The 27939-nt window shown below is 36.2% G+C and overlaps 1 protein-coding gene across 1 annotated transcript in view; it reads right to left on the bottom strand.

The window, feature by feature from the left end:
* Positions 1-8360: 8360 nt before the first annotated feature.
* The window catches only part of NCAPG2 (non-SMC condensin II complex subunit G2), a 52066-nt gene continuing 32487 nt past the window's right edge, over positions 8361-27939 (bottom strand). Inside the window, exons 16-27 of the mRNA XM_013952585.2 lie at positions 26740-26810; positions 26296-26449; positions 25948-26121; positions 24847-24963; positions 24563-24706; positions 21546-21645; positions 20750-20934; positions 19811-19954; positions 17670-17773; positions 14325-14422; positions 13798-13900; positions 8361-8655 (exon numbers count right to left, since the gene is read on the bottom strand). Coding sequence (XP_013808039.2) covers positions 8598-8655; positions 13798-13900; positions 14325-14422; positions 17670-17773; positions 19811-19954; positions 20750-20934; positions 21546-21645; positions 24563-24706; positions 24847-24963; positions 25948-26121; positions 26296-26449; positions 26740-26810 — 1452 coding nt within the window. The 3' untranslated portion in view covers positions 8361-8597. The remainder of the gene's footprint in view (positions 8656-13797; positions 13901-14324; positions 14423-17669; positions 17774-19810; positions 19955-20749; positions 20935-21545; positions 21646-24562; positions 24707-24846; positions 24964-25947; positions 26122-26295; positions 26450-26739; positions 26811-27939) is intronic.

The following is a 27939-nucleotide window of genomic DNA, read 5'->3' as shown; positions in this document are numbered from 1 at the left end:
CTTTGGCTGCTTATTACTGAAGACATGATATGTTTTGGGGTTAAGTTTATCCTCTCTGTTTTTTCTGGAAGACAGTGTTCTTCTGCTTACTGTAATAGACACATAGACACACCTGGTGGTGATTTGGAGGCTAGGATATTTGCGATACCTATTGTATGTTTATAAACTTGGAGTATCATTGAGAAAAATACTAGGAGGAAATCTAGAATTCAGCAATATGTTAGACAGCAATTTAGAATGCAGAAAGAAGAACTGAGCTCCGCTTATTTTCACTTTATTTTTTTAGCTTGATGCTTATTGACATGGGTTATTTTGAATAACAAGTAATATAAATGAAGTGCACAGTGTCTAGTGTTGAAAAGTCAGACAGTCTTGCCTAAGGGCATTCTGATATCTCAGAGTACGAGACTGTTTGGGCCATTGCATATGGTGTGTTTCTTTTAAAGGAAGGTTACTGAGGATATGCTGTGACCAGGAAAGAAATGTGGGAAAAGTTCATGGTAATGACAGCTGGGAAAAGGAACATTATTTTTACTGCACTAAAATTACTTTCTGTATCTTTGTAAATACAAGATTATGTTAAGAATATTCATAGGTTTTGGTAAAACTATTAGAAGTTGAATAATAGAAGAGGCAGGATGCTCTTTGTTCTTTTGTGAATCACTATTTTAAAAAGCCTTCCTTTTGCTCTCTGTTATAGTACAGAGGGTTCTGATACAGCATCAAAGACCAAACAAAAACACTTACTTGACTTCTCAAGGGAATCTTCCTCCTAGGCTGAGCATTTTCCATGAACGTTTCTGCTCTGTAAAATGGAACCATCTGCTCCATGTGACCAAGTGGTTTAGTCAAGGAGAATTCTCTTCTTATGCAATAAATGTTGATCCACTGTGCTCAGTGAAACCCATGAGCAACTATTAGCTTTGGAAAAAACAGGCCACTATAGCAATCACAACGCCATCACAAACCTGCCATTAGCACCTTTTGTCTGAGAAAATTATGATGGGGTCCACAACTCCTACCCCAGAAAACACACGGGGGCAACCAGTGATGATATGGCTGGCATTCCACCCACTGGTTGGAGCAGATGAAGATAAGTGAGCAACAGCAGCCAGAAAGAAGTCCAGTGAGAGGCAGAGAAGACATCCGGAGCTAGGATTTGTCAAGGCAAATTCCTTTCTTCACAGCTGCCCCGCATACTTTATTAGGAACTATCGAGGGTGCGGGCTTGGACTTGGTCCTCTGTGCTTGAAAGAAATCCACAAAGTTAGAAAGAATACCAAGAAAGAAATATACTTTGTAACAGGCATTTTTTCATTCAATAGAAATTCAATAAAATTAGAAATAAAAGAGTTGTCCTAAACTCAAACAGAGAGGGTAAGAATTGAAGGGACGAAGATGGTCTTCACAGTAGGGTTGTGAAAAAAGAATTCTCCTCTTCCCCTCACCAGAATTTTTTTAAAAAGTGTTTCTACATATATATTTTTCCCCAAAGTCAACATTAAGGAGTCAAAAACATGACACCTGTCCAGAATGCTAATTGCCTAATTTCATTAATTGTCTTTCATCAGAGAGTGCAGGGTACTTTCTAATATTAGATCTTATTGAAATGAGCTTGCTTTTAGCCATTCAGTCAACAAATCATGATACACTGATAAATTAAAAGCTACAAGCTACATTCTGTGATCACTATGTGCTGCTCAGGCAATTCAAGGCTCTGTGATCTTAACTGGGATGATAAGAATTCCCCATAGGCAGGCTGACCTGCCGTGGCTCAGAGGCCAGATATTAGCATCTATTCCTGCATAGATCAAATCAGAATCTGGAGGCTCTAAACAGATCCCTTGATAACATCTCTCCTTGCATCAAACAGTTCTCAGTCTCACTGCAGTTAGACTGGTTTAACAGTTCTTTTTTGGTCTTAATAGAACTGAAGTTTTTAAAATCTGCTGATAGAAGACATCTGAAAAAGTAAAAACAAAAAAAAATTCCAATAAACACTAAAAGTTAGTACCCCTATCTTTAACTTTTATTTTAAAAGCAGTTTCTTGATTCATATATGGTATAGTTCTTGATTCACATAGAGTATGCCATGCAGTCTAAGTCTCAGGCTAAGTCTAAAGCTACTGTCCTTGAGTTTGAATATTGTTGCAGTGTGGACTTCTCTGAAGAAGGTAGTCAGTCGTGGTAATCACACTGAGAATTCCCCTAGTTGCTCTTTACAGGGGGAAATTCATCTGCTGGGCCTCATGACCAGCCAAAGGCAGGGGCAAACCCAGCTTTCACTGCAAAACAAATTTTTGAGTGTGGTGGGTGAGCAGCCACATGAAAATAGCCATACTGCAGATCAAGAGCAATGATCCATCTTAGAGAATCTGGGGACGGGGAGTGGAGGAAAGGGAATGCTATTTTTGCCATGAAGGATGTTCAGTTTTATGAAATAGCGGACAAGCTTAGAACCTCTCTTTGTCTGGATTTGAGGAAAAAGTCAGAGTAAAATCATTCACTTTATCTTACATACCAGAAGCGTGCAGTCTTAGAGAACGGTGTAAGAACGAACGTTGCTTTTGCCATTATGGTCAGTAAAAGACCTGCCTCAGTAAAAGGAGTTTTTTCTTCAATGGAGCAGTGAGAGAACTTGCGTCACACTGTCCTTAAATGGCCTGGAGCGTGGGCTAAATTCACTTTTTTTTATGTACTCTTAGATTGGTCTAATTGGATTTGTGCCTTCTTACAGATACTGCATTTTTCCTTTAGATGCCATTCTGAGGAGATTAGGTATCTAATACATACCCTTTCTTAATAAGCATGGCAAGTTTTCAGAAAGGCCAGTGTGTGAAGCCTAGATTTCATATTAAGCTGGTACGCAGGTACCATTTTAGGCAATTAGTGAATAATGATTGGTACATTAAGAAACAAGCAAACAAAGCAAAACAAAACAAAAAGTGAAATCAATATTTTTTATTTACATGAAAGCTGAGCTAGCACAAACAGTTTATGTTAGTGTTTAATGTTGCCCCAGAGGGCAGGAAACACATGGCATTAGACATTGCAGATGACCAGAAAGGAGGTTGGACTGGTTCTAGCCTCTATGTCCTTTGATATAGACATATGGATATACTGGATTCATGTACCTTTCCAGCAAGGACTGCTAAAGTGTACTTAAAACATAAAGCTTTACAACAAAGAATCTGTATATACTGCAGTATATAAAGAATTATTAAACTGGGGCAAGGATTATTATAGGAATAGTAAGATGGGTCAGGAACTAATTGAACAGAAGAGAGAAATAGATTAGGCTGAAAGGAATTACTAATGATGCTTTGGAGAGGCATCTTATTTAATATTTTCATTAATGACAGGACAAAAACCAAGCATGAACTAATTAAATTTGAATATATATTTGAAACTGGTACAAAGTTGGCAGCAATATCAAACAAAGGATCAGAATTTTACATTGGAACAATTTAGTATCATGAAGTCTGTAGAAATAGAAATAGCATGAAATAAGCGTAAAGTCATGTATTTGAGAACTAAGTTATTTTGCTGAAAGCAACATGGTCTTCTGGTAAAAAAATGACACAGGAGAAAAAGTTGGTAACAGCTTCTATTTACTAGAGTCATAAGCAATAAGAAAATAATAGTAGCAGAGCTGCTTTTGTGATCCTTTGTGAAAAAATGCAGACTAGGAAATAGGAGCGAAATTTCCATTGTTTAAATTTCCTCAACATGAATGCATACAATTTTTGCATTTTTTTCTGGAATCATGAAGTGGAACAGAAGAGATGCTTCTATGTTTTTAGAGAAGACTAAGGACACACTTACGCCAAACAACATAACCTGGTGCAAAGATCCCAGTGACTGTTGAGCAAATTTCAGAATAAAATTACATAGCCATTTGAAGCATGGGACTGTGCCTAGGATCATGCTGAGACAAGGGGCTATACAGCTAAACACAGCTCAGGACCATGCTAAGAACTCTACTGTCTGAAGTAGGTTAGGCAAGATTTGTGCCTGTTTGCTATGGGCTTGCACAAACTGGAGAACTGCTGGCTATCTGTGGGGAGCTTTGCAGCTATTCACAAAAGCTGCCCTTGACCAGCTACTTGTCAAGCTGTAGGTACTAAGTCATGCTCTTCTGACTGAAATGGGCAGCTGCTGCTATAAGTACTCCTAGAACAGACATGGCAGGACATTGTACATGGTCTTGGTTGACAACAGACTAAAGCAAATTAGGAAATAATATTACAGGTAGCTGGTGTTTCTTTGTTTCTTTTAATTTCACATTCCAGATGTTATCATGATTCTTCTTTGACTTGTCAGTTTTGGCCCTCAGCATTTCACTAGACAGAAGAGGAAGGAATGAGGAAGGCAGATCCAGGCAAGCACTTCACTAACCTGGTGCAAGGTTTCTCAACAGTTGCCCCAAATGAAGCTTAACATTGTATTTGTGCAGAAACCTGTGCAGCCTACTGCTTTCATCTCAATTCCTCCCTCCTCTCTTACCAGAAATAGCAAACGCAGGCTGACCCTTCAGACTTGGGGCAGTGCTAACATTAGTCCCTCTGGTATCCTTCTCCAAGCTGGAAGACCTCAAAGCAAGCGATAGCAACAGCAAATGTGAGTTTAAATGCAAAACGCTTTGCGGCTATCGCTTGAGTAAGGAGCAGATGTGAGGCAGATTTCTTTTCCATGGCGAGTATGAAAGGTCTGGAGTGGAATCCATACTCAGAGACATTTTTTGCCTAAGAAGCTTGAGAGCTTCTTCTAGCTTTTCTTTAGCTCATAATTTGAAGCTGTGACAGATGGAACACTACTGGATTTTGTTTCTTAGCCAGACAACAGAGCAAATGAACACTGTCATCAGAAAAGGGAAGACCCTACAAATAAAGCTTAAACATAGAAGACTTGACTGGGGAAAACAAGAGTTTAAAGGAAAGACTATTTCTTTATTCAGTAATATTAATACTAGGAAGGGAAAGGCTAATAGGTATGCCACTAACAGGCACAGCTGTGACTAGGAAATTCAGTAAGTACAAATCAAAATTGCTCAAAGGAATATCTTCGAAAAGCATCTCTTCTTCATATTTCAAACAATTTTATTAATCAAAGCCAAGTTCAATTTCTTGCAAAGGCTGAATAAATCTCAAAGGAGCTGTCTTAAAATTACAGGAAGTTTTCAAACATGCAGTTTGTATAGTGCAGCTAGCTGAATAAACTGTTCTGAAGGTCAAAATTACCCTAAAATGAAAAACAAAAACCAACCCCTCTCCCTCAAATTTTAAATTAATAAGATAAAACAATTCTCTGCTTTGCAGGTTTCCAAAAGATAATTCAGTACTACTTTATCTTGAAAACAGAAGAAAAATGCATAGATTTAACATGTTTGCAAGACTTAAATAGTTTTGCAATGAGAACAGAGAATAAAACCTAGAACTCCTATTGTATTGTTGTGAAGTCTGCTGCAAAGGCCTTGTGAAGTCTGCTACAAAGGCCTAAGGAGAAAGCCCTGACAGACTTGGGCTCAAGAAATCCTGAGAACGTCATTACTTCTGCTGCAGAAAGCCAACGGTTTTTATTCTGTCCAAGCAGTTACAATATAGCTGGACTAAAACTCGAGCTGAATTTTACCAGCTGCACTGCTAGCAGAAAACTAGTTCAACACTCTTGAGAATCACTTAAGCACCAGCGACTAGGAGGTCAGAAGTTCACTTTAAACCCCTCCTAGCAATATCACCTCTGAGTTTCTTCAGAAGAAACCTGCATTTTTTGTCATGTTGGTAGTTACCTTTATTTCTTTCAGGCTCTGGGATATTGGTCTGTAACAGATATTCCATGAGAAGTGACCACTGAAAGAGCAGTATAATACACTGAAGAAGAACAAGACAATAAGGATTCTCTTCTAATATGAGCAAATAGTGAAAGAATGAGAAGCAGAAAAAAGAAACTGTGATTTACATATTCATTAACTAATCTGTATAATTAGAAGATTTAAAAGGTCATTACTGGAACACCTGCCTGTTAAGAGATGTAGAAGAATGAAGGCCAAAGAACACAGTTTTTTAAAGATGTTGATAGATAAACATTTGGCAGATCTACAGATACCTGCTGTGGCAGCATTAGTCTTTTTGGCTCAGGCTACTGTTGTGGATAATGTAAATCTTCTGGAATTTGCTTATCCGTATACATACCAATTTTCCTATTGCAAAGTCTGACAATTGTTTAGAAAGGATATGATTGTTTTTAAATATAGACATTGCAACTAAATAAGCTTTTATCCAGGTAGGGAAGTTGGTATGCACTATGGCTAAATATGAATTTAGCGTAAAGCAGGGAAAAGGTAGTTTATTCCACTTGAGAGAGCAGAGATACTAGAAAAAAATCTTATGAATTCCTGCTACAGAAAAAAAATAGCACAGTAGATGCCTATTTATTTAGATGATGATTTGCAAAGGGGTAAGGCACTGTGCAGAAATCCTAATCAAGAATGAAGAGTCCATCTTAGTTGACTAAACTTGCTAATTGCAATTTCAGTGCCACTCAGTAATACACTGGTGACCTCAGCGAGCCATTTGTTTAGACGCAAGGTGGGGGAATCATCTCTGTTAATTGTAGATAACTAGGAGTTAGATATCCAAAGTCTAAACTGGTCCTTTTACAGTCTGTAGTTGAATCATTTTCTAAAGATATCTAATAGATCTTCTAAAATAGACAAAAATATAGCATTATGAGCTCAGACGTTTAATTTATAGATGCCTTAGTTAAGGCAAAATAACTTAATCTGCAATCAACATTCTATTACTAGCCTTAGGAAAGCATCTGGTTGCATTAACAAAGTCAAATAAGGGCTTACATGTCTGCATTGTCTGCATCATTAGTCTTAATTTATAAAAATAGCAAAATATAGAACAATTTAACTTATGTATTTATCAAATATATATTTAATATCTGGGGCACTTCCCCTCCAGTATACTTGTAATAGAATCAGAGTAATTTAGTTTGGGAGGAAGTTCAGGAGGTAATCTGGTTCAACCCCCAGCTCAAGCAGGACTAACATCAAAATTAGATCAGCTTGGTCAGGGCCTTGTTCAGTCAGGTTCAAGCTCTGCACATCTCCAAGGATGGATGTTCCACAGCCTCTCTGAGCAACCTGTTCTAATTCAGTCTCCAGTTTCAATTCACTCTCCTCATGAAGCTTTTCTTTATGTCCACCATGAATTTCTCTTGCTGAAATTCCTGTCCACTGCCTCTTGTTCTCCTGCTATGCGCCTCTGAGAAGCCTTTCCTTAATCCCCTGTTAGGCAGGTGAAGGCAGCAGTAAGATCCTCCCTTACCCACTTATCCTTTTTTTCCTCAAGGCTGAACACTCCTCAGCCTCTCCTTGCTTGCCACGTGCTCCAGCTTCTAGCTGTCTTGGTGGCACTCTGTTGGTCTCACTCCAGTTTGTCATTTCTTTTTGTAGAGGGGAACCCAAATGTTCACAGTAATCCAGTGAGATGTGGCCCTACAAACAGCAAGCAGAGAAGAATAATCACTTTCTTCAACCTCCTGGCTAGGCTCTGGCTAATGCAGCCCAGTTTGTGGTCATACGTCATTGTCACAAGGATGCGCTGCTGACTCCTGTTCAAGTTGTCCACCAGCACAGCCAGGTTCTTGCTGAAGAACTATCTTCCAGGCAGGTGGCCCCCAGCCTATGCTGGTGTACGGGATTATTCCATCCCAGATGGAGGACACTGCATGTGTCTTAGTTGAACTTCAAGAGATTTATGTTAGCCCTTATCTCCAGCCTGTCAAGATCCCTCTGAATGGCAACCCTACCCTTTGGCATATCAACCACTGCTCCCAACTTGGTGTCATCTACAAACTGACTGAGGTTGCATTGCATCCCATTGCCCAGGTTTTAAAATGAAGATGTTGAACAGTATCAGCCATAGTATCTACCCTGAGGAAGGCCACTAGTGACAGGTGATCAGCTGGACTGTACAGCACCCTTGCTCTTCAAGCCTGATGTCCAGCTCATTTTCCACTCACCTTGTAGTTCCACCCATCCAGTCTCTCTCTGCAGTTTAACCACAAGGATACTATAAGAGCTGGTGCCAAAAGCCTTGCTAAGAACAAGAAAAATGGAATCCATTGCTCCCTCTTCGTCCACAAAAGGAAGGCAATTAAGTTGGTTAGGCAGAATTGTCCTTGGTGAATTCCTCATCACCATTTAGTTCTTCATGTGTCTGGAAATGTTTTCCATAATATCCATGAATATGCTTCATAATCTCCCCAGGGACTGAGGTTATGTGCTTCCTCAATCTCAAAGTATTTGAGAAAATATAATTATTATTAAATAAAAAACACATACAAAGATATTGATTTTCCTTACACCCAAATATGACAATTTATTCAGAATATCCTGTTTAAAAATGTTTGAAAGTCTTTACTATTACATTATTTCTATATACACTTTTATACATTTTGCCTACTTCAAATGTACAAAATAACAGAATATAAATGTTAAGTATTAATATTTTTACAAGATAATCTTCTGGTTTCAAAAACAATACATGTTCCTTCCTTTAATTTTCGTGACAAAAGCTTCCGTGTGGTCAAGGATTCAAAAGTTCATCCAAAAATTTCAGAGATGATTCATACAGGGTTCTGAAACTGCACAAAACGATGCATAAGAGAATTAGACATGCTAATGCTAAATCAATCCTTGACTATGTGATTCTCATAATATAGCTACCCCCTGATTTCTTTGACAAGTTATTCTGTATTAGTTTAAGGATTGTCTTCATAAAATTACTTTTGAAATGCTGTTTTTTTTCTCCTTCAATTTTTCCATATTTCTGCTGGCCATCTCTAGCTAGAGAGTCAACTACAACAATTCAGTCTCAATTACTATTTCATTTTAAGCACATTTTATTTTCTAACATTTAATCATGTGCCTATTTAAAAACACCATTCATTTTCTTCACAGCATTTTTACTCTTTTTTAAAACATGAATCATTAATTCCTTTACAGTTATCTCATACTATAGCCATTTTGCATTCTTCTACTCTTTCTTCCTTTCTCCCTCATTCTCCAGTCTTCGTAATTTTTCTCCTTATCTCTACTAATCTTTTGCCAACTCCAAGCTTTCCATCTTATCCTTATTAGTTACTGCCTCATTCAGCTGCTTATAAGCCCACCTTAGTCCCAGTCTGACTCTGTGTTTCACGTTACTCCTCAATCAATCCCCAAGGTCAGCTCTGAAATTTCCATTCTGGAGCCCCTTTTCATTTTCTTGCGCTCCCTGAAACTGGTCCCTCACCCAGCCTTTGTAGTTGCGTTCTCACACAACTTAACACTGGTCTAAGATATCCCCAAAAGACAGGACTGGTGACTTTGGGCTCCTGCCGAATCATTATTTTGGGGTTAATTGCTGTATACTTTATTCTTCATTTGCAATCAATCTTTTGCAAGAGATTCTGTCACCTGTATATCTCAAGTATTGTTTCTCCATATTTGTATTATTCAAGTACTCTAAGGATGCCCCAGATAAGCAAGGTTAGTCAGTTATAAATTGTTAGGACACTCACGATGAGACACCAAGACCTGAAATACAAGATGCAACTCTACATTTTATTAACAGAATATTAGGTGTTAGCTCTCCTTGAATTCAGACTGCCATGTTTGTGCCACATGACTCTTCTTTTATAACACTAACGGCCTTCAAACCATGACAGAACTCAGCTGGCATAATACAGCTCAGTTAAATATTGTGGGTTTAGTCACAATGCTATTTTGTATAATTTTTTTTTTGTTACAGTTTAAGACTATTAAAATAATAAATCTGTAAAGTTGCACCATGCACACTGAACAACAAGCTATCATTCAGAACAACTGTAAGCTCCACAAACAGAGAAATTTCAGTCAATTTTACTAGGTGCCCTTACAGTTAACTTTTGGGTAGATGGCAGAAGGATCATGCACAAAGTTATATTAAAAAAGTTACTTAGAAGAATCATTATTTACAGATGCAATGAGAGGAAAATAAAGAGTTTGGGAGGCTAGTTAAGTGATAATACTAAAGAAATATCTTTCAGCACAGCCATTAGCTAAATTAAATTCTGGTGCCCATATATTGAAATGCTATTTAAACAATGTAAATGCAGAATATTAAGAAAAAGGTATTATTTCATAGAATATTTGCTGCATGGAGCATGGTATATTTTTCTCTAGTCCCTAAAGCACTGAATTCATGTTCTTCCTTTCTTTTCCCCCCTAGAAATAAATATTAGCATTTTATAAACTGAATTAATGTGTGTGCCATTACTCTTGAGGAAATTCTCTCAATATACAATATGTTGTCCAGAATTTTAAAAGTGCACTGAACAGCATTTTTTAAACAACAGACCCACCAGGCCAGCTTAAACTGCTAACTCAGCTGGAGAGGGAAAACTAGATTATAATGAAAAGTTTTGCTTCTGAATTAGTGTAAGAACTCCTTGTTTAAGGGCAGCACTTGAAGTACTCCACCAGACAGGAGTTTTACTCTGCGAATATATAATAGATTACTTTCAGGTCTCAATTTAAGATGCTGGCACAAAATGCCAAATCTCTTGGGAAATTAGAGAGTCTCATTATTTCCTGGTATACCTAGGTATTAGATAAGATAATCCCTCAAAGAATTATTATGAAATAATGTATTCAGAAGCAAAGAGTAATAATACTATTAAGTACGAGTTAAAAAAAAAAACAGTAATATATTTCAGCAAGCATCAATACAACATTGTGTGTTACAAGACTCTGCTTAAAGTTCAGAAATCTAATTTGCAGCATATTGTAACTAAAATTTTGCTAGTTTGTAAGTAGAGTAGGAAAGGCAATGATAAAATAGTTCTCAAACAACAGAGCATATTTCAGACTGTACATAATCACATTTTAGTTATATGTCAGCACACTGGTCCCAGAGCACTAAAAACAGCGTGTCAGAAAACACTAGTGGCCTAGTCTGGTCCAGCATTATATCTATCTGAGAAGGTACAAACACTCGATAAATTAATTAAGCAAAACCTAACTACTGAGGAACTTCCTCATAACCTTTTTGCAGCATGAATTTGTTTACCATTCTGGAGAGACAGAGGAGGAAAAAAAAAAAATCTAACATTGCTGGGGATGTTTTTATCTATACAAAAATCTAATCCTCCCAAATTCTGCAAAGCTCTGTATGATACCTTCTGAATTCTGTCATATCATAAATTTGATTCTGGTTAAAATATTTGCTATCATGTCCATATTCTCAATCTTTTAATTTTATCTGCAATTATCTCTTGCTTTTGTATTATAAAAAAATAGCCATTCGTATATCATGAAACCAAAACACTGTGTAGCAACTTAAGCTCTTCATCTGTCCCAACTTCTAGGTTGGTTCATCCCTGTTCACTGGGCAGGTATGTTCATACTTAAATTCCTAAAACAATTATCTCTGTTCTTCCTGAAATTCAAAGTCAGTAGTGTGCTAAAGTGGTAGCAATTATTCATTTTAATGTGCCTCTTTATTTACTCAGGTTAAGATTTACTTTAATTTCTCAGCCTTTTCTACAGCCCTAATCAACACAGATGCATAACTGAATTAAGTTACTCTGTTGCTCACTTTTTTCAAATAATTATTATTTTTTAAAAACATCCTGGTAAAACACTTGGCAACTCAACATTAAATGAAATCACAAAAACATCTATTTTTGTTTAGCTTTGCTTCTAAGCTAGGTCCCAACCCAAAGAGTTTTTTTCACAGACCAATAACTGATTAAAAGAAGCTATTTTTTTGTTCTTTATCAATTTTCTATGTCACAGGGGCACACTGTCCTCTGTAGAAACCACCCTCTAATGTAGAAACCACTCTCTAAATTCTTATTCTGACACCAATATTTGTTTTTTATTTACTTATATCAGACAGAGAAGGGAGACAAAGTGTGGGCTCATTTTGTTTTTTTCACTTTATTTATTTAGTTTTAAATAAATCTCTCTTTCTTTCTCATTTTTTGCTGGTACGTAAAGCAGCGGGTACAAACCATAAGACTTTTGGGTCTAATTCTTAGGATTACATATATCTTTTAAAAAAGCTCTACAGTTGCATTTAATTCCCTTTGGAGCTCTGATACAATAGCAGACGTAAATGAGCGAATGCATGTTTTGTTAGCAACACCACAGCTACCTCTGTACTGTATTGTCCTGAACACGAGGCATTTTTTCCCCCGGAAGAAATCTACCTCCTGCACTTCTGAACCATATCCTGCTGGATAGGTACTGTATATTCATTTAAAAGTTCTACTACCGCTAGAACCAGTTAGTGCAGCCATTAGGTTCCTTGATGTGATGCAAACACCACCTCTGGGCAAACTAAAATATCATAATAGGAAAGAGATACAAGCTCACATGGCTCCCTACCCTCTTCTCCACACAGTTGCATCCCGTAACTTTAGCATTAGTTTTAAATGAGGGATGCCAATTCAGTCACAGCAGAGCCCCTATTTAGAGGTATATGTCTAGTGACTACACTGTTGGAGAGTAACATGCTTCAGGCCAGTGATTTGCAAGAAAAGTATGCTGGGGAGGTGTGCACAGGGCTGTAGGGCCATGCAAAAAAAAAAAAAAAAAAAAGTTGAATAATAGGAAGGTTGGCTTTTTTTTTTTTAATTTAAAGTTTGCCTGCTTTGTATCCATTCTTTGAATGAACATTAAGGATATCAATTTAAAAAAATAACGACTCTACAGGCAGGTCAATGTGGTACATTCCTGAATTCTCTCAGAATTTTTGGATAAATATCCATGACCAGTTTGACTGTCTCTCCAGTTATGCCAGTATCATCTTGTTCAATATCTTGACCTTGACGTTTTCCTGGAAAAGAAGTTATCTTTTCTGTTCTCCAAGGTGAGGAGGGAAAGGAAAGAAACTCATGCAAAAAAAATCATTTTTCTTTCCTGCAGTGTTCCTACCCTTCTCAGTTATTTATCTTGCAAAATCAGTAGATCCACTGAGTTGTTAGTTAGTTTCTGATGAACTTAAAAATGCATTACGTTATTTAAATTCCGCTGGTATACATTCTCTTCATATTCTGTTTTATCCTTTTTAATGTCTACTTTGCATGTATTCTAATTCCAGAGGCATTTCAATAATTTGGCAGAGATAAAATGTTAAACAATTTTAGTCTTAAGCAATTTTGAAACACTTAAGGCAAAACCATTCATCATGATTGTCTGCCTTATGCAGATTTCAAATAAATGATTGCAAATGCAATGTAGCCAATCATCGTTGAGAAACTTGTCCAAAAAAAATACAAGTCAACCACATATGAAACTGAAATCCTAACAAAGAGCAAAATGAAAATCAACAGTGGAAAGGTCTTAAGGTCATTGTTATTCTCAGTTAAAAAATTAACATTGGCATAGGAATGGATTCATATACCTAATACCAAAGTATGGGAGAAAAATCTTCTAGTAATGAGAAATGGTAAACAGATGACTTGCTTTGTTCTATAGCTGCTGCTAACTGCATTTCAGAGTACTGCAATATACAGGATAAGTCATAACATTCAAATTAAATGCAGAAAACAAACTAAATATGCAAAGATTACAATCAGACAGCAAATGTATGGGCAGGAAATTTAATACTGTGCTGGACTCAATATCTCACAAGATTTTTTTTTCCCCACTATTTTAAACCTCACAGTCATTCAGAGTGCTCTAACCATATTACATACGTCATTTATTGCAGAGAGGGGATAGCAGAGGTCAGTGTTCATTTCCCATAGCACATTTACCTTTCAGTGCTGCTGGATTCTTCTATGGCAGCTTCCTTGCATGTTATCAGCTTCCTCTGAACGGCAGGTGCAATATCCTTTAGAAGTGAAGTTTTGTGCTTACCTATTTGAAATATCATTACATTGAAAAATTGGGAAGCAATGATTTAGCAATAAAAACAAACCTGCATATTTTCATAGAACATCATTTTAACAAAAAACATTCCTAAATAAGAGGTTATATATTAATTTATATTTTCACTGCCCTGGGTTAAGCAAGCAACTTATGCTCTCCAAATTATAGTGTATTTCAGCAAACCAGAATATAGAGATAGACCTTATTAGCTTAATAAATGGTTTTATTTTTAAACTCAATACACAAAGATTAAGAGTTCAAAGCTTAGCAGCATCATTTATAAGTAATAGGACCTTAAATCCTGTAGAAAAATTGTAACTTAACAGTTAATGAGGAAAAAGGATAAGAACTTGGTTTTCAAAATGTAGCACACCAAAACAAACTTTTATTGGACAAAAATAGCTTTACTGACCTTTAATTATAAGAACAATGCAGACAGTAGCTGTAAGGCTAAAAATCCCTTCAATTTCTTCAGAGATAACGCACTCCATTAATTCATTTAAAAATGATCTATCAAAAAAATAAAGCACAGAGAGTTTGTAAAACATGTTTCTTTCAAAATAGAACAGAGTTTTGCGATTAGAGCAACTTTGTGATTATGCTGCCCTGCCACCACCCGCTTCCGCTACCCTGCAGCTTCAAAGATACCACGCAGGACAAAGCGGTATTTATTGGGTGATTGCAAATTACACTGCTGCTTCTGGAACTACCAGAACTGTAGAGTTAGCAGAATGGTAAATTGCTTGGGAAGAGAATCAAAGTGTTTGTACACAGAATAGGTGGCAGTAATCAGAAATGAAGAGCTTGTAGGGTATTTTAGGAAAGTCAATCTGTGAAAAAGCTACTGGTTCTATAGTTATACTAGAATTTATTAACTCAACTTGTGTGCATTCTATGGAAGTTAAAAAAAAATTAAATGACTCCAGTGGACTGTTAATAACTACTCCTTCCTCTAAAACTATTACTATTTGTAGGTAATTAGAACCTACAAGTTTAATTAATATTTTGATCTAAAATGTGTATCATAAAAGTTAAATAGAAGTGTTCCCAATTAAAAAACAGTGAAGAACATTTATAACTAAATATAGCCCTGAAACATTTCCAAACCACAGTTTAGATATTGGGAACATGGAGGAATAACAAAATAAAACAAAAACTATTCATTGTATAGGCTGAGATAAACACTAATAAAATATATGTATTTATCTTAATATATTCTATTTTAGCAAGAGATTATAGTATTACCAGCAAACATAAAAAATTATTTCAGAACATATATTAAATACGTTAAGAAAAACGAAACAAGGGAGACAGAAAGAGGTCTACCAACTAAACCAAACTGCAATATGGAATAATGCAATAATGCAGAATAAAATCACTAACTGGTATGCTATCATTATTAGTCTTTATGATAAAGATAAATTTAACCCAGAAGCAATTCTCATAAAAATATGAAAAAACAAAACTGCAAGCCGGATAAAGCAGCAGATGTAAAAGACCCGTAATCCTCACACACGCCAGAGCACAACACTGGATGGTCATCATGCATCATCATGGAAGAACTATTCTGTCCTACAGGGGAAACAGAGCAAGGAAGTGTGTGGCTCTAAACCCGTGCAAGGATGGACCTTTTTAAAACAGCTCCAAATTTAATGGCTCTTCATGCTTTTACTGTGCTAAAATATAAAAATTAAGTTTTCAGTTAAGAAAAGAACCAACCTCCACTTGTGAAGTAACTTTGAATGAAACTAGTAAATAAACTTTGTAGAAGCTCAACTATTGCTTGAAAGAGCTGAGAAAGATGAAACCTTTTTAGGCTTGGACATCAGTATTTATGAAGTTGCTTATATATTGCATTAACGTTATTATATCATTGTGGACTAATCCGACCAAGTATTGATTCCATTTCATATCACTCTTAAATTGCTGATTGATTCAACTCCGATTGGAGTTTTGACTTTATCATTATCACTGTTTAGTTTAGTAGGAACACTATTTAGTTCCATTAAGGAACACTTCAATTTTATTAATCTGCAGTAAGACTTATTACAGGATCTATGCGGCCATCTATGCAGCCACTTCCCTTTATGGCAAAGATAAAATAAGAATATTTCAGAACAATAAGCTGTTTCCAAATACATATATGTGAGAGAGAAATAATTGGTTCCAGTACTGATAGTTTCTCACTGAAGGGCAGCAAAGGACACACATAAATGGCCGGATAATGCCAAGTCACTCTGTATTATGACTGGAAAGGGAACGGAGATTCAATGCAACAGATTGTTTAATTAGTAACTCAAAACATAATAGACTGCAGAACCTGATGCAAGATGATTGTGTTTTTGCAGTTTAGAAACTTACATTAGATTCTTTAGTGTCAAAAGCTCTGGCATTGCTATGGAAAACAGTGATAATACCACTAATCTCTGAGATGTTAAATGATTTACTACTAGCATCTTTGATTTTGGCCTATCGATACAGGTTTTAAAAAAAAAAAAAAAAAAAAAACTGAATGGCCTTAAAAGCCATTTCAGTCCTGAGGCACCAGTGGAAACAGATATGTATCATCATCTAACTGAGATGATCTTTGCACCAAAAAGGTGCATACTAGAAGATATGTTTGTCAGAGTACTCATAGAAACAATCTGGTCCAAACTAGCAGTTTTCTCCTTCAAGAACCGACAAGACTCTTTTTGACCACTACAAGAAAAAGCTTCAGAAGAATTCATTGACTTTGTGTTGCTGTTCAAAAGAACAGCATAAATAACTGTGCTTCACCTGCATGGACAGCTGTATCATAGAAAACCAGGATTTGGATTAGGAGACCTACTGCTAGGCACACCTTCTGGAGTCTTTCATTTTGCATGAAGACTTAAAGTACTGAAGTCTGGCTGCGTTGACTAGAATTAGAAATGTATTTAGGAAAAAAAAAAAAATCTCATGACAGCAGAGACAGGACTATTCTACACCTGACAGATGAGTTAAGAATAGTTAAGAATAGGAGTTAGTTGTCTTAAGCCATGGAGAACCCAGGGCTTTTAAGGAATAAATATTAGCCCCTTGATCATTCAAAATAATTCTGGTGTAGGAATAATCATGCAAATAAAAATTGGATATGAACACATTAAGCCAATGAATGAAATTCACCTGTCACAATTTTAACATATATTCAGGAGGGTACCCACTAAATTTAGAAAAATATAACAAACGGTTTAAGTCTTAAAAAAAGAAAGAAAAGAAAAGCACTTAATCCTACTTTGGACTCTGACAGGACTGAGACACTTTAAATATGTTTAGAGTTTTGTGATTTGTATACAGCTACTAGTACAATTGTCACTCTATTGCAGATTTTCAGGTTAAAGGATTAATGCTATTTCTGGTAAATATTCTCTCATCTAAATACCTCTATATTGAAAGGACTTATGCTCATATGCACCTTATGAAAGAAGCAAGCCAAAAAGTGTGTTTAAAGAAATCAAGATGAAGAGTCTGGTAAATAATGAGCACTTTCAGATGAAGTTAAAAAACAAAACACCACCACATTCAATTCCCCAAATCAACATTTACAAGCAGTATATCAAGAGAAAGGGACTAGTAGTCCCTGAAGTATCTGAAGCAGTGAAGGTGAATTTAGTAAGCTACTGATAGTATCTAGTTATTCAACACCTATTTGAATTTAGAAATTAAGTCTTTCTTGACAACATAATCCATTCCATATTATTAGCAATCTTGCACAAATTAATAGAGAGGTATTTACCTGACAACATCAACTGACTTCATAATTACGACCATTAAGCTGCTTGAAAGAGGAGGGAGGTCTGAAATAGTCTTTGGCATATTTACATGTCCTTTGCTGGCAGCCTGAAAACCCCAGAAGTCAACAACTCATGTATATTAAGAAATATACGTACACAGAAAACATTAAAGCAAATCTAAATTTCAGTAATTACACATGTTCACATGTATTTTTCTAATACCCTTAATCTAATTGTGGAGTGTCAAAACAAACAAAACAAATTTAAATTAGGAAGGCTAAAACTAGAACAAATAGTATTTGTATCAAAGGAAATATTCTCCACAGTTCTGAATGGAAGTCTCATTTAACTAATTGTTGGTTACAATTCAGAAAGGCACAACCTACTCAACAAAAATGAATAACCTTTGTGTCTGCAATGCAAGCTTACATATGCACACATAATTTCTAAAAATAATTTAGATTACAGTGATTTCCTGATTCCCTGTGTCAGCTCTTTTTGGTATCAAGTTCTGAATCTGGCAAGTATTCAGCAAGTATTTAGCTAGAAATTAAGTTTTGACGTAGTAGTACAATAACCTGAGGGCAAGGAAAAACCCAGCTCAGAGGAGTTACCTGCCATAAGCATTCATAACCTACAGGTATGAATCTGCAGTATCATTCAAGACCATAAACTTTTACCCCCGCAGCATCTGTGAAGAGCATGCTCACATCGCACAGTCCCACAGCTGACACATTAACATATGCAGGCAAATCTCCAGTATCATTTCAGTTCCTTCTGCAGTGCAGAATCTTAGCAGCATCTCTGCAGTACTCCACTTTCAGGCAACTGATTGCTGCTCTATTTATGGCGTATCTTGCAACCACAGTTAGAGTAGAACCTCTGCTCCTACTTGTTAATTCTCAAAGCTTCCAATTTTATGAGCCGTACGTGCTCCTAATACTACATGCATTAGGAATAGGCATTTGGAGTTTTACCCTCTTCCATCAAGGATAGCAATGGTCCCCTGGACTTCTTGGGACTTGAAGTATATAGAATAACCTCTCTCTACATATTCTTCTCAGTATTAGAGCTTCCTTCTTCACCTTCCAAAAAAACTCTGCTCACATAGCCAGAATTCCTCCAGTACCACAAACAGAGGGACCAAAAAGACAGCAGTATTAGAGACAGGTCTGTACTGAAGCAGAGAATGAAGAAGTGATCAGTGCCGAGCCAGACACCAGCCTGCTTTGGACTAGCATTACAAAAGGCTGCTTCCAATAAAACCTTATGAGACAGTTCCAAGAATATGGTACTGGAGTCTTTAAGAGGTCTTTCAGAGGTCCAGCATTCACCTCCTGGGATCTTAAATTCCCTAATGATGGGTGAGATGAAGCAAGGTAAGTTCAGGTTCTATTTGTGTCCAAACAATGCAAATCCATTTAATACCTATTTAATGTTTTAGAACCATATTTTCTAGTTTAATTAGAATCTGTAGTCAGAACAGTCTTGATACAACCACTATGACTTTTCAGAAGCAGATGAAGTTAGACGAACAGGTTTAAGGCCCATTACTACTAAGGATGGAAATTAAAGATCAAGATTGAAAATACATCTTTGGCTCTCAGCCATCTCTTAGAGTGAGAAAAAAAATCCCAAAACTTCCAATACCAACGAAAAACAGATGTTTTTGAGATTGCTCGAGTATACTTAAAATATTTCAGCAAACTCTTCTCTGTGAAGATGATGTGAACACCAGCAGGCAAAATATGTATTTAATGAATACAAATCCTAACTCCAACAACATTATAGATGTCCAACATTTGGAAAATATTTCATGGCACTCACAAGAGTGCCTAATTTGCAAGTTTTTCTGGCTGCTGTTTGAGTTAGATAGTGAACTAGGCACCAAGACAGTTCTGGTGTTCTTACACTGCTGTATCCATAAATCTAAGAGCTGCATTTCAATATGAAATTATGGCATATAAAATTTCCTATTTGTTTCACGACAACACACACAAAATCTTTATCGGCAGTAAAAAAAAAAAAAACAAAAAAACCACACCACACTTCGTGAACATAGCTCCCATAGTTCCATTAACATAGTTCCAACATACTGTTAAAAAACAAATAAATGTAACAAAAAAGTCAGCATTAACTTTACCTTCTGTAGCGCATGATCTATCTCTGCTACTACTGCAGCGAGGAGAGTTGAGAGTACACCCTTGTGAACTGCTGCGTAAGTTGAATGCCAGCACTGGACAGTGTGTATGAATTCCCCAAGAGGCATTTGAATAGAGTGAATCAACTAAACCCAAAGAAAAACAGATCAGCTGTTTGAGATTGCTTGAGTGTAATTAAAATATTTCAGCAAGCTATTCTCTGAAGAAGTACAGATCACACCTTGAAAGCTATTGATATATTTTAGTCACCCAGGATAACAGGGGGAAATCAGCAGCATGTGTCAACAGTCATAAGTTTGAGAAACACAAAGAAATTCCCTAAAACAACGTTTGAACCATAAAAGAACTGAAATGTTTTTTTCATAAGTCCTGAAAAGCAGACCATAAGATTTTCCAGAATTATCCACCCACGTCAGTACTATCTAGTGTCTGCTATAAAATACAAGAAGCTGACTTTTCTGTGAAGTTGGGAGGGTTTGAAGAACTTTTGGACAAAATCCATATATTGATGCTGAGGGAATTCAGGCTGGAAGAAAAAAATAAAAGAGCCACAACTTCTCCCTCTCCAGACTGTAATATATATATAATTGAATTTTTTGCTCTGCATAGAAAAAGTTCATTTTAATTACAGATAAGGTTAATAATCTATGAGTACTAGGGTTGTTCAGGATCATTGGTAACAGAATGTATTGTTCTCTGCTTTCTAGTTTTTCCATCACTACTAGAACAACAATGCTTAAAAAAGAATTCCTGTTGGAGTCAAGGAAACTTATTATATTTTCAATTAATTTTTCTAATATTATGCTCAGATGTCCATTGGAATAAAACTCAGAGTGTCCAAGTATAACACCAGTTCACATCGGAGTAAAAGTGATGGATTCATCTACACATAGGTAACAATTTTAAGGGTAGTATGATACCTGAAGCCCTTCTTCCTGCTGTTTCTTGAGCCTACGTGCCACACATTCTAAAACTTTCTGGAAGACGGTCTGAACAGCATAGAGAAGATCTGCCACTTCATCTGTGTCAATATTCTGAGCCAAAGAAGCTTCAATAATTTCTTTAAGAGCACACAACAATACTGGAATACAAAAGCCACCTCTCTCTAGAGAAACAAATAAATGACACAATACAAAAATTTTAATAAGATATTCTTCAGGTACAAGAACAGCAACAGTTTACAAGTGTAGATGATATCATATTTAGCTTCTTAGCCCTGTAGCTGAAATTTTCATACAAATTTAATCAATATTCTATCAAGTATAGATGAAAAATCCAGTGTCCCTTCAAAATTCCTGGAGCACAGGGATTCAATTTGTGGATTTCTTCAGGAACAGAGCTTTAATTCTGTTTATACTGTAGGCATAAATTTCCAAATGTGAGCCAAATTTAAATAGCACTACAATGTTGTCTTCTAAAGTATACTGAGATATATATAATTTTTTTAATCGAACTACATAGTAGTAAGTGGCATCTAAGAGCAAGGAAGAAACATTAGTAATCAATAGTGACATGGTTCTGAACTGATTCTCTGCTTGTTTTCAGATTTCTGAAAAGCTGTCATGACTTTTGACCATATTATTAATGCAAGCATAAGCTGTAAACACCAGTTTTGGAGAAACAGAATCCAAAAGGACAAAAGCAACAATTTTTTTAATGTAAGAAAAATCAGTTAAGTATATAAGGAGATGTTGAGATTAGCACAGAATAACATACCTGTTTGTATAACTGAAAGCGCCATATCTAAAAGGTGTGCTTGAAACTTGAGATTTCCAAGGCCAACCATTATGACATCTTTACACACTGTCAGATAGGCCTAGAAAAGAGATGCAACAATTTATCAGAAAAAATTTACATAAAACTGCCCTTCAGTAATAATACATAATAAAAAGAAAATAAAATGTGAAATCAAGGGAATAATTTAATTATCCTTTGCATTTTGAAGCCAGATTGGGGGCAGGGGTGGGAGGTGCAGGGAAGTATTTAAAAAACATCACAGTACTAACAGTTTGGTGAGAAATTATACTGGAGAAACATCTATACGTTTCATAGTTTGTTGTTCATTTTCACTTCCATATTCCAGAAGACTTAGCACGAGTTATACCAAAAAAGAATTCCTGCCTCACAGCACTTCAGCTTTTCTATGATACATAGTTCCACAGTCCAGCAGAATAAGCATATGTCTATCCTCTTCCAGAAGGTAAAAGTACTACTACTCAGTGGACAAGTATACTTAAAAGTACAAGCAATGGAATCCAGCAGTAAACACGCTACTGTATAGTCTCTTACAGGACAGTTATAAAAATATATTCATGGGTTTTTAGATCTGGAACATTCTTAATATATGGATAAGAATATTGAAGAAATGTAATTTTCAACATCACTTATAATATGAAAAAGATTAAATACAGTGTAAGAGAGCAGACCTCTGCTATTGTTAAATCTGAATATTTCATTTTGTTCCTTCTATCCATCTTTTGACAGAATTTTATGAATTCTAGAACAAATCTTTTAGAATTCATATTTATACTGAGGTTGCCTTGATAACTGGTGCACCTCCTCAGACCTACTAAGTCTGCAACGTTTTGAAAAGTAGGAATTCCAAACAGTTTTCCAAATCCCTCCATTGCCCATTCCTCCAAAAAAACCAGTTTCTCAAAAGCTGCAAAGTCCTCTAGCTTTTTTACTCAGGCTTCAGATCAGAGGCGCTGATACTTAATATTTCTCCTGGCAGAACATGACATCTCTACCTATCTTGGAAATTAAAAATAGCATACAAAGAAATTATTCCTGCATAGGCACACACCTAACTGTCATGCACTAAACAGACTATAAAGCAAATGTATAGACAGACTAGAGCAGAGAATTTCTAACCAGCCTATATTTACATGAGCTCAGTTGTTCAAGGACACAGACTGCGACTAATGTTAGTCCAAATCTTACCCTTGACTGAAATCTGGGAAAAGACCCATGCTCAATGCTAAAATCCACCTTGGGTTAAGTGATGAGTCAGGAGAATGTAGTAGAAAACAATTCAAAACTAGTTTAAAAAAATAAAATAAACAAACTACATTCAAATGATTTCTGTGAAGGGTAAATGAAGTTAACGGATAAGGAAGAGACACTATCAATGGTGACACCAGTGTTTGTGTTAGAGGACCTATCAGCCCCACTTAACTTTTTCTCGTTTTGTATATCTGAATACAAGAAGGCACTAGGCCTGTGGGATGGCCCCGAGAAAGTGGTGGAAAACTGACAGCAGTACCAAAGCAGGGGAAGGAGGAGAAACTGAGTTACAAGGGTTTGGTAATCCTACATGACACGAGGAGCCTGGCTGGAATGAGGCAGCGGAGATTGGTTCAAGCAGAACAAGGAGATGACCAAGGGTCACTCTCTGGCCAAAGCAGAGACCTAAGAGAATGGCCTCCCAGTGAATCCCTATCCATAACATGCAGAGCAGCAAAGGGCAAATTCAGTAACAGACCAAGGAGAGAAGGAAAGGTGGGATGGGAAAGAACGTGATATTGTCACAGGGAAAGTGATAGAGAAATAAGTGGAAAAAGGAGAGACAGTCCAATCCCCTCTCACATACTACTGTATGAAAGAAGCTACTGTAACTATTGTGTATTTTATGGACAACATTTTGAGAAGGACAAGGTCTACTCTTTGAATGCCAGCTTTGTTACTAAATATACATTCCAAACAATTAAAAAGCACAACCAATATTTCATTCCAAGAAAACACAGTATACAAAATGTGAGAAAAAAATAGGAGCTGCCTAACAAGCATGTGGCCTATTATAGAAGGCTCAAGAGGCCTGGATTTTCTTCTTGACTTCCAGATAAGACATATCAGTCTACACTTCAGTTTCCTCCCTGGAAATAATGATGCAAATGCGATTTAAGTTCTACTAATAAAAGCATATTCTGTGTTTTATTATCAGCTAGTCAAGTAAGATGTCAGATGTGTTTACTGGTGATAACTGCCTATGCTTCTTCTTACCAGTAAAGTTTCGTATTCATTTCATATTCCTCTATTGTGCTATTCAATACAGTGAAGGCAGCAGCAGTGATTCTACCTCCCTTCCAGGACCTACATTACAGAAGAACGGTGCTGACATACCACTTAACTAGTTTTCAGCAACTGATTTTCTTTGCCTTTTCGGAACTGCGATTCTGTGACAATCTTAACTCTATGTTAATGTGTTTTTCCTAAAACTGTATAAGCATTACCCTCATTTAATATGAGGGAGGAGAGACTGAGGAAAAGAATTACTTGGTGAGAAGCCTAAAATTTGGGAGGCCCAGGTTACATTGCCTGCTGTGCTAGAAATTTCGAGTGAGGATTCTCCCAAGTGTGAAACAAAATATGCTCCTTCCTCACTTCAACAGACATGCTGCCAAACACAATAGTTTGTTCGAAATTTTTCTAAAGCAATATATTCCTGAAGTTTGGTCACACTTAAGCACAAAGTGTTATGCTTTTTGTTTTATAACATATAAGGGATATGACATAACTAAAAGCTATTAAAAAAGCTTGAGACATTTTAAGCAATCATGCCAATGGCAAAACCACAAACCTAACCTCAAAACAATCAGGACTGTTTCATTAGCTCATTTACTTACTGGGCTCCAAATACTCCAGTGCACTATGATAAGTATACAATTGCTGCATTTACTACACATAACATATGACTGGCATCAGTACAATTTAGGTAGTAAGAGACCTCTAACCTGGATAATTGACTCAGAAATATTACGGTGTTCTGAAATGCCATCCTCTTGACCACTTGCTAGTATAAAAGGTACAATCTGACTTTCTATCCAAGCACCCGTCTCCTTCAGAAGTGAAAGGTAATCTTTTCCTTCTTCAGAAAACTGAAAAAAAAATTAGAAAAATTTTACCAAGTGTCTTTCCAATTCTTTGAAATTGTACTGCCAGTACAATTTCAATAATTTCAATTTCAGCTGTAATGTCAGCTGTAACTTCAGCTTGTACTGAAAAGGTATAACTATACCTTGTTCTGAAGATGAATACTCAACCTACAATAGAGGCTGAAGGCTCTTAGGCCAGTTGCTTGATTGCAGCTACCAGAACTTGTATCAGTTGCTTTCAGAATTGAGCCAAGAACCTCCTGCAATATCACATTTTTTAGAAAATACTTTCAAACATTTCTTGTCTTTTCCCATAAGTTTAAAACAAAAGATTAAAAAAATAAACACGCTTCCCCAGAAACAGACATATTGTCAAGTACTTTCATTTTGCAATGCCAAAACTAACAGAATCACCAAATCATTGAGATTGGAAGAGACCTCTGGAGATGACCCAGTCTAAGCCCCCTGCTCAAGCAGGTCAGCTAGAGCAGGTTGCCCAGGACCATGTCCAGATGGGCTTTCAGTATCTCCAAGGATGGAGACTCTACAGCCTCTTTGGGCAACTTCTTCCAGTGTTCAACAACTCTCAAAGTGAAGAAGTGTTTTCTTATGACATATTAAGGAAGCCTGATTTTCAGACTATTCCTTTCATGCACATGCTGAAAAAGTCAGATCCCTTAAAAATACTAAGCACTAGATCACAAAATCTTGAGACACCTAAAAATGATAGGCACATTAAAATCTACCAGCTGCAAATAATCTGAATTAATATACTTCTAGTTTAGAATATTTATCTTAACTACAGATAAAAAGGAAAACCTAGTCTTGCCTTCAAGTAGTCCAGTTTTCTGTAAGGAAATTATTACAATTACAATCAAATTAATTTTGTCCCCAGAAGCTCTATATATTTCTACGGTTTCCTCTAGTTATGCATGTTCAGAGGATATTTAATGCCTCAGTGTGGAACAGTGCATGAAACAATACCATTTTATTCTGATTTCTTACACATTAAACATGCAGTCTTTACTTAACTAGTCAAATACCCTAATTCAAACCAGGGATGGAGTGAATCAGTACAAAAAGCGTATTGTAATAATTATTAGGAATATGGTGGCTGAAGACAGAGGTAAAGAAGGGATAATGAATCTTATTTTTTTATCCTTGCAAACCTTTAATTTGAGTCAGGCAATATGTGATGTCAAGCACTCTTTTGTAAGCACTATTTATGGTAAGGACAACACTACCTTTGCAGCACTGAGAATTCTCAAAAGCTGGTTCAGTTTCTTTTTAGGAACAGCGAGCAGGCAACCTCGATTAGCAGGATGAGTCAATAAATATTCAATGTAATCAAGTGCTAATTCTGGCTTCGATTCATGCGTTACATGGATACGTACTCGTCGTTCTGACGTTTTAATGCTCTAAATGAGAAAGAAGAACAGAAGCAGTATAACACTATTAATATGTTTAATTACAAATAATTCCAAAGGAGAATAATGTAATATTAAAGAAACTCCTTCTAAAAAGGAAAAAGCAAAATAAAGGTATGATGCATTTATGTAATCTAACAACAAATTTCATTGACTTATGCACACCTTTCTGGGGGTTAGCACGTCAGACAACCAGTCACAAGCTAATTCCATAATATGTCCTACTTGACCCCAGCGACACATGCAGTCTATCAGGGTGGAATATTTGCTTTCATCAGCTCCATTGTCAAGATTTCTGAGTTTTGAGATCACACTACAGCTTAAGAAGAAAAAAAAAGAAGAAGAAGAAGAAGAAAAAAAAAGAGAGATACGTGAGCTTTATATCCATTAGTGCAGAAACAATTCAAACACTGAATAAACTAATACCAAAAAATATTCACAAATGGCTTCAAGCACATTTGCACCTCACAGAACTTACTAGCTTATAAAGTATATTTAGAGGATTAATTTATCCAAATGGACATTTAATGCATGAATATGAGGAAAAATTAACAAATAGTCAACAAGAGATTTCTTTTCATTGATGTTTTGGATTAAAAAAATTAGTACCTGAATGTAGGAATAGCAGCAGGTGGCATAAAGGATGCTAGGAGAATCAACGGAATCATGCAACGATCATCCTAGGATAAAAAGTTTTGCTTTATGATGTGTATGTACAGACGCATACATACATGCAAAGTTAACAAGAACTGAAAAAAGTATGACTACATTATCTCAAATTTAAGGGTTTCCCTTTTTTCCCCCCATTAGAAACAGAACTGAAATATGCTTATAACAATACCCGGCTTGCAATCTGAAACTTCTGATTTATATTCTTGAAGGACACTTATCAATAATCTTACCTTTCAGCTTTCTGACAAAATGTCAGAACAACTACCATGAATTATTTATGACTCCATTACATTAAGAACCATTGCAAAAGAAGTAACTGTTCCAGCTTACATATATCCTAGTAGTGGCTAATATTTAATTGCACAACCACAACACCATCTAACTCCTCTCCAAGTAACCGGTGTCTTAAATTAATATCCATTCCAATGGGAAATATAAAAAAAAAAAAAGACTCTGAAGTAAAGGAGCTTATATAACAGTGGTAATGTAAAAATGCACTACAAGCTGTTACAACACATCATAACATAAGGTATAGACCACGACATAGTCTCACTAGGACTATATAGAAACCAATCTATGAGAAAGACTCTTTAGAAACAGTCTATCTGTATGTACTACATCCATGAACACAATCAAATAAAATTATTACCTATTTGGGCATTTGAAGAACTAAGACCTTTTTAAAGGTGATTTTTAAAAGAACATTTAAAAAATATATATATACGTAGCTTTTCAGGGAAGGGACCTCCTGACTCAATTTTAGGAACTAAGCCTCTGAGGACAGAGATCCAAGCTGATTACTCTTTGTGAGAATATCAAAGAGCTGGGTTGCTAAAGCTGAACATCTTGTCTGCTCAACAAAGCTATCAGAAGGGAAGTTACTCCCTCTACCAAAAATGCTTCGGCATGGCTTTCACAATTTCCAAATGCTCTAGGGTATATCCGTGCTGCAGAATATAGCAGTGAACTGCTTCTACTACTAGTTTAAACTAGAACTAGCTTGAATGATGTTGTAATCAACAGCCAGCATAATTCAGCAGACTTCAGCATAAAAGCCATAAACAAAAAAAGACCTCCACTAGAAATTCTTCCAAATGCACTACACATTGCAGCAGATACTATTAGTCACAGGCAAAA

This window comes from Apteryx mantelli, chromosome 2 (assembly GCF_036417845.1).
Source record: "Apteryx mantelli isolate bAptMan1 chromosome 2, bAptMan1.hap1, whole genome shotgun sequence".
Classification (NCBI taxonomy): domain Eukaryota; kingdom Metazoa; phylum Chordata; class Aves; order Apterygiformes; family Apterygidae; genus Apteryx; species Apteryx mantelli.
The sequence above is the reverse complement of the archived record's forward strand: the minus strand, read 5'-3'. Positions and strand labels throughout refer to the sequence as shown.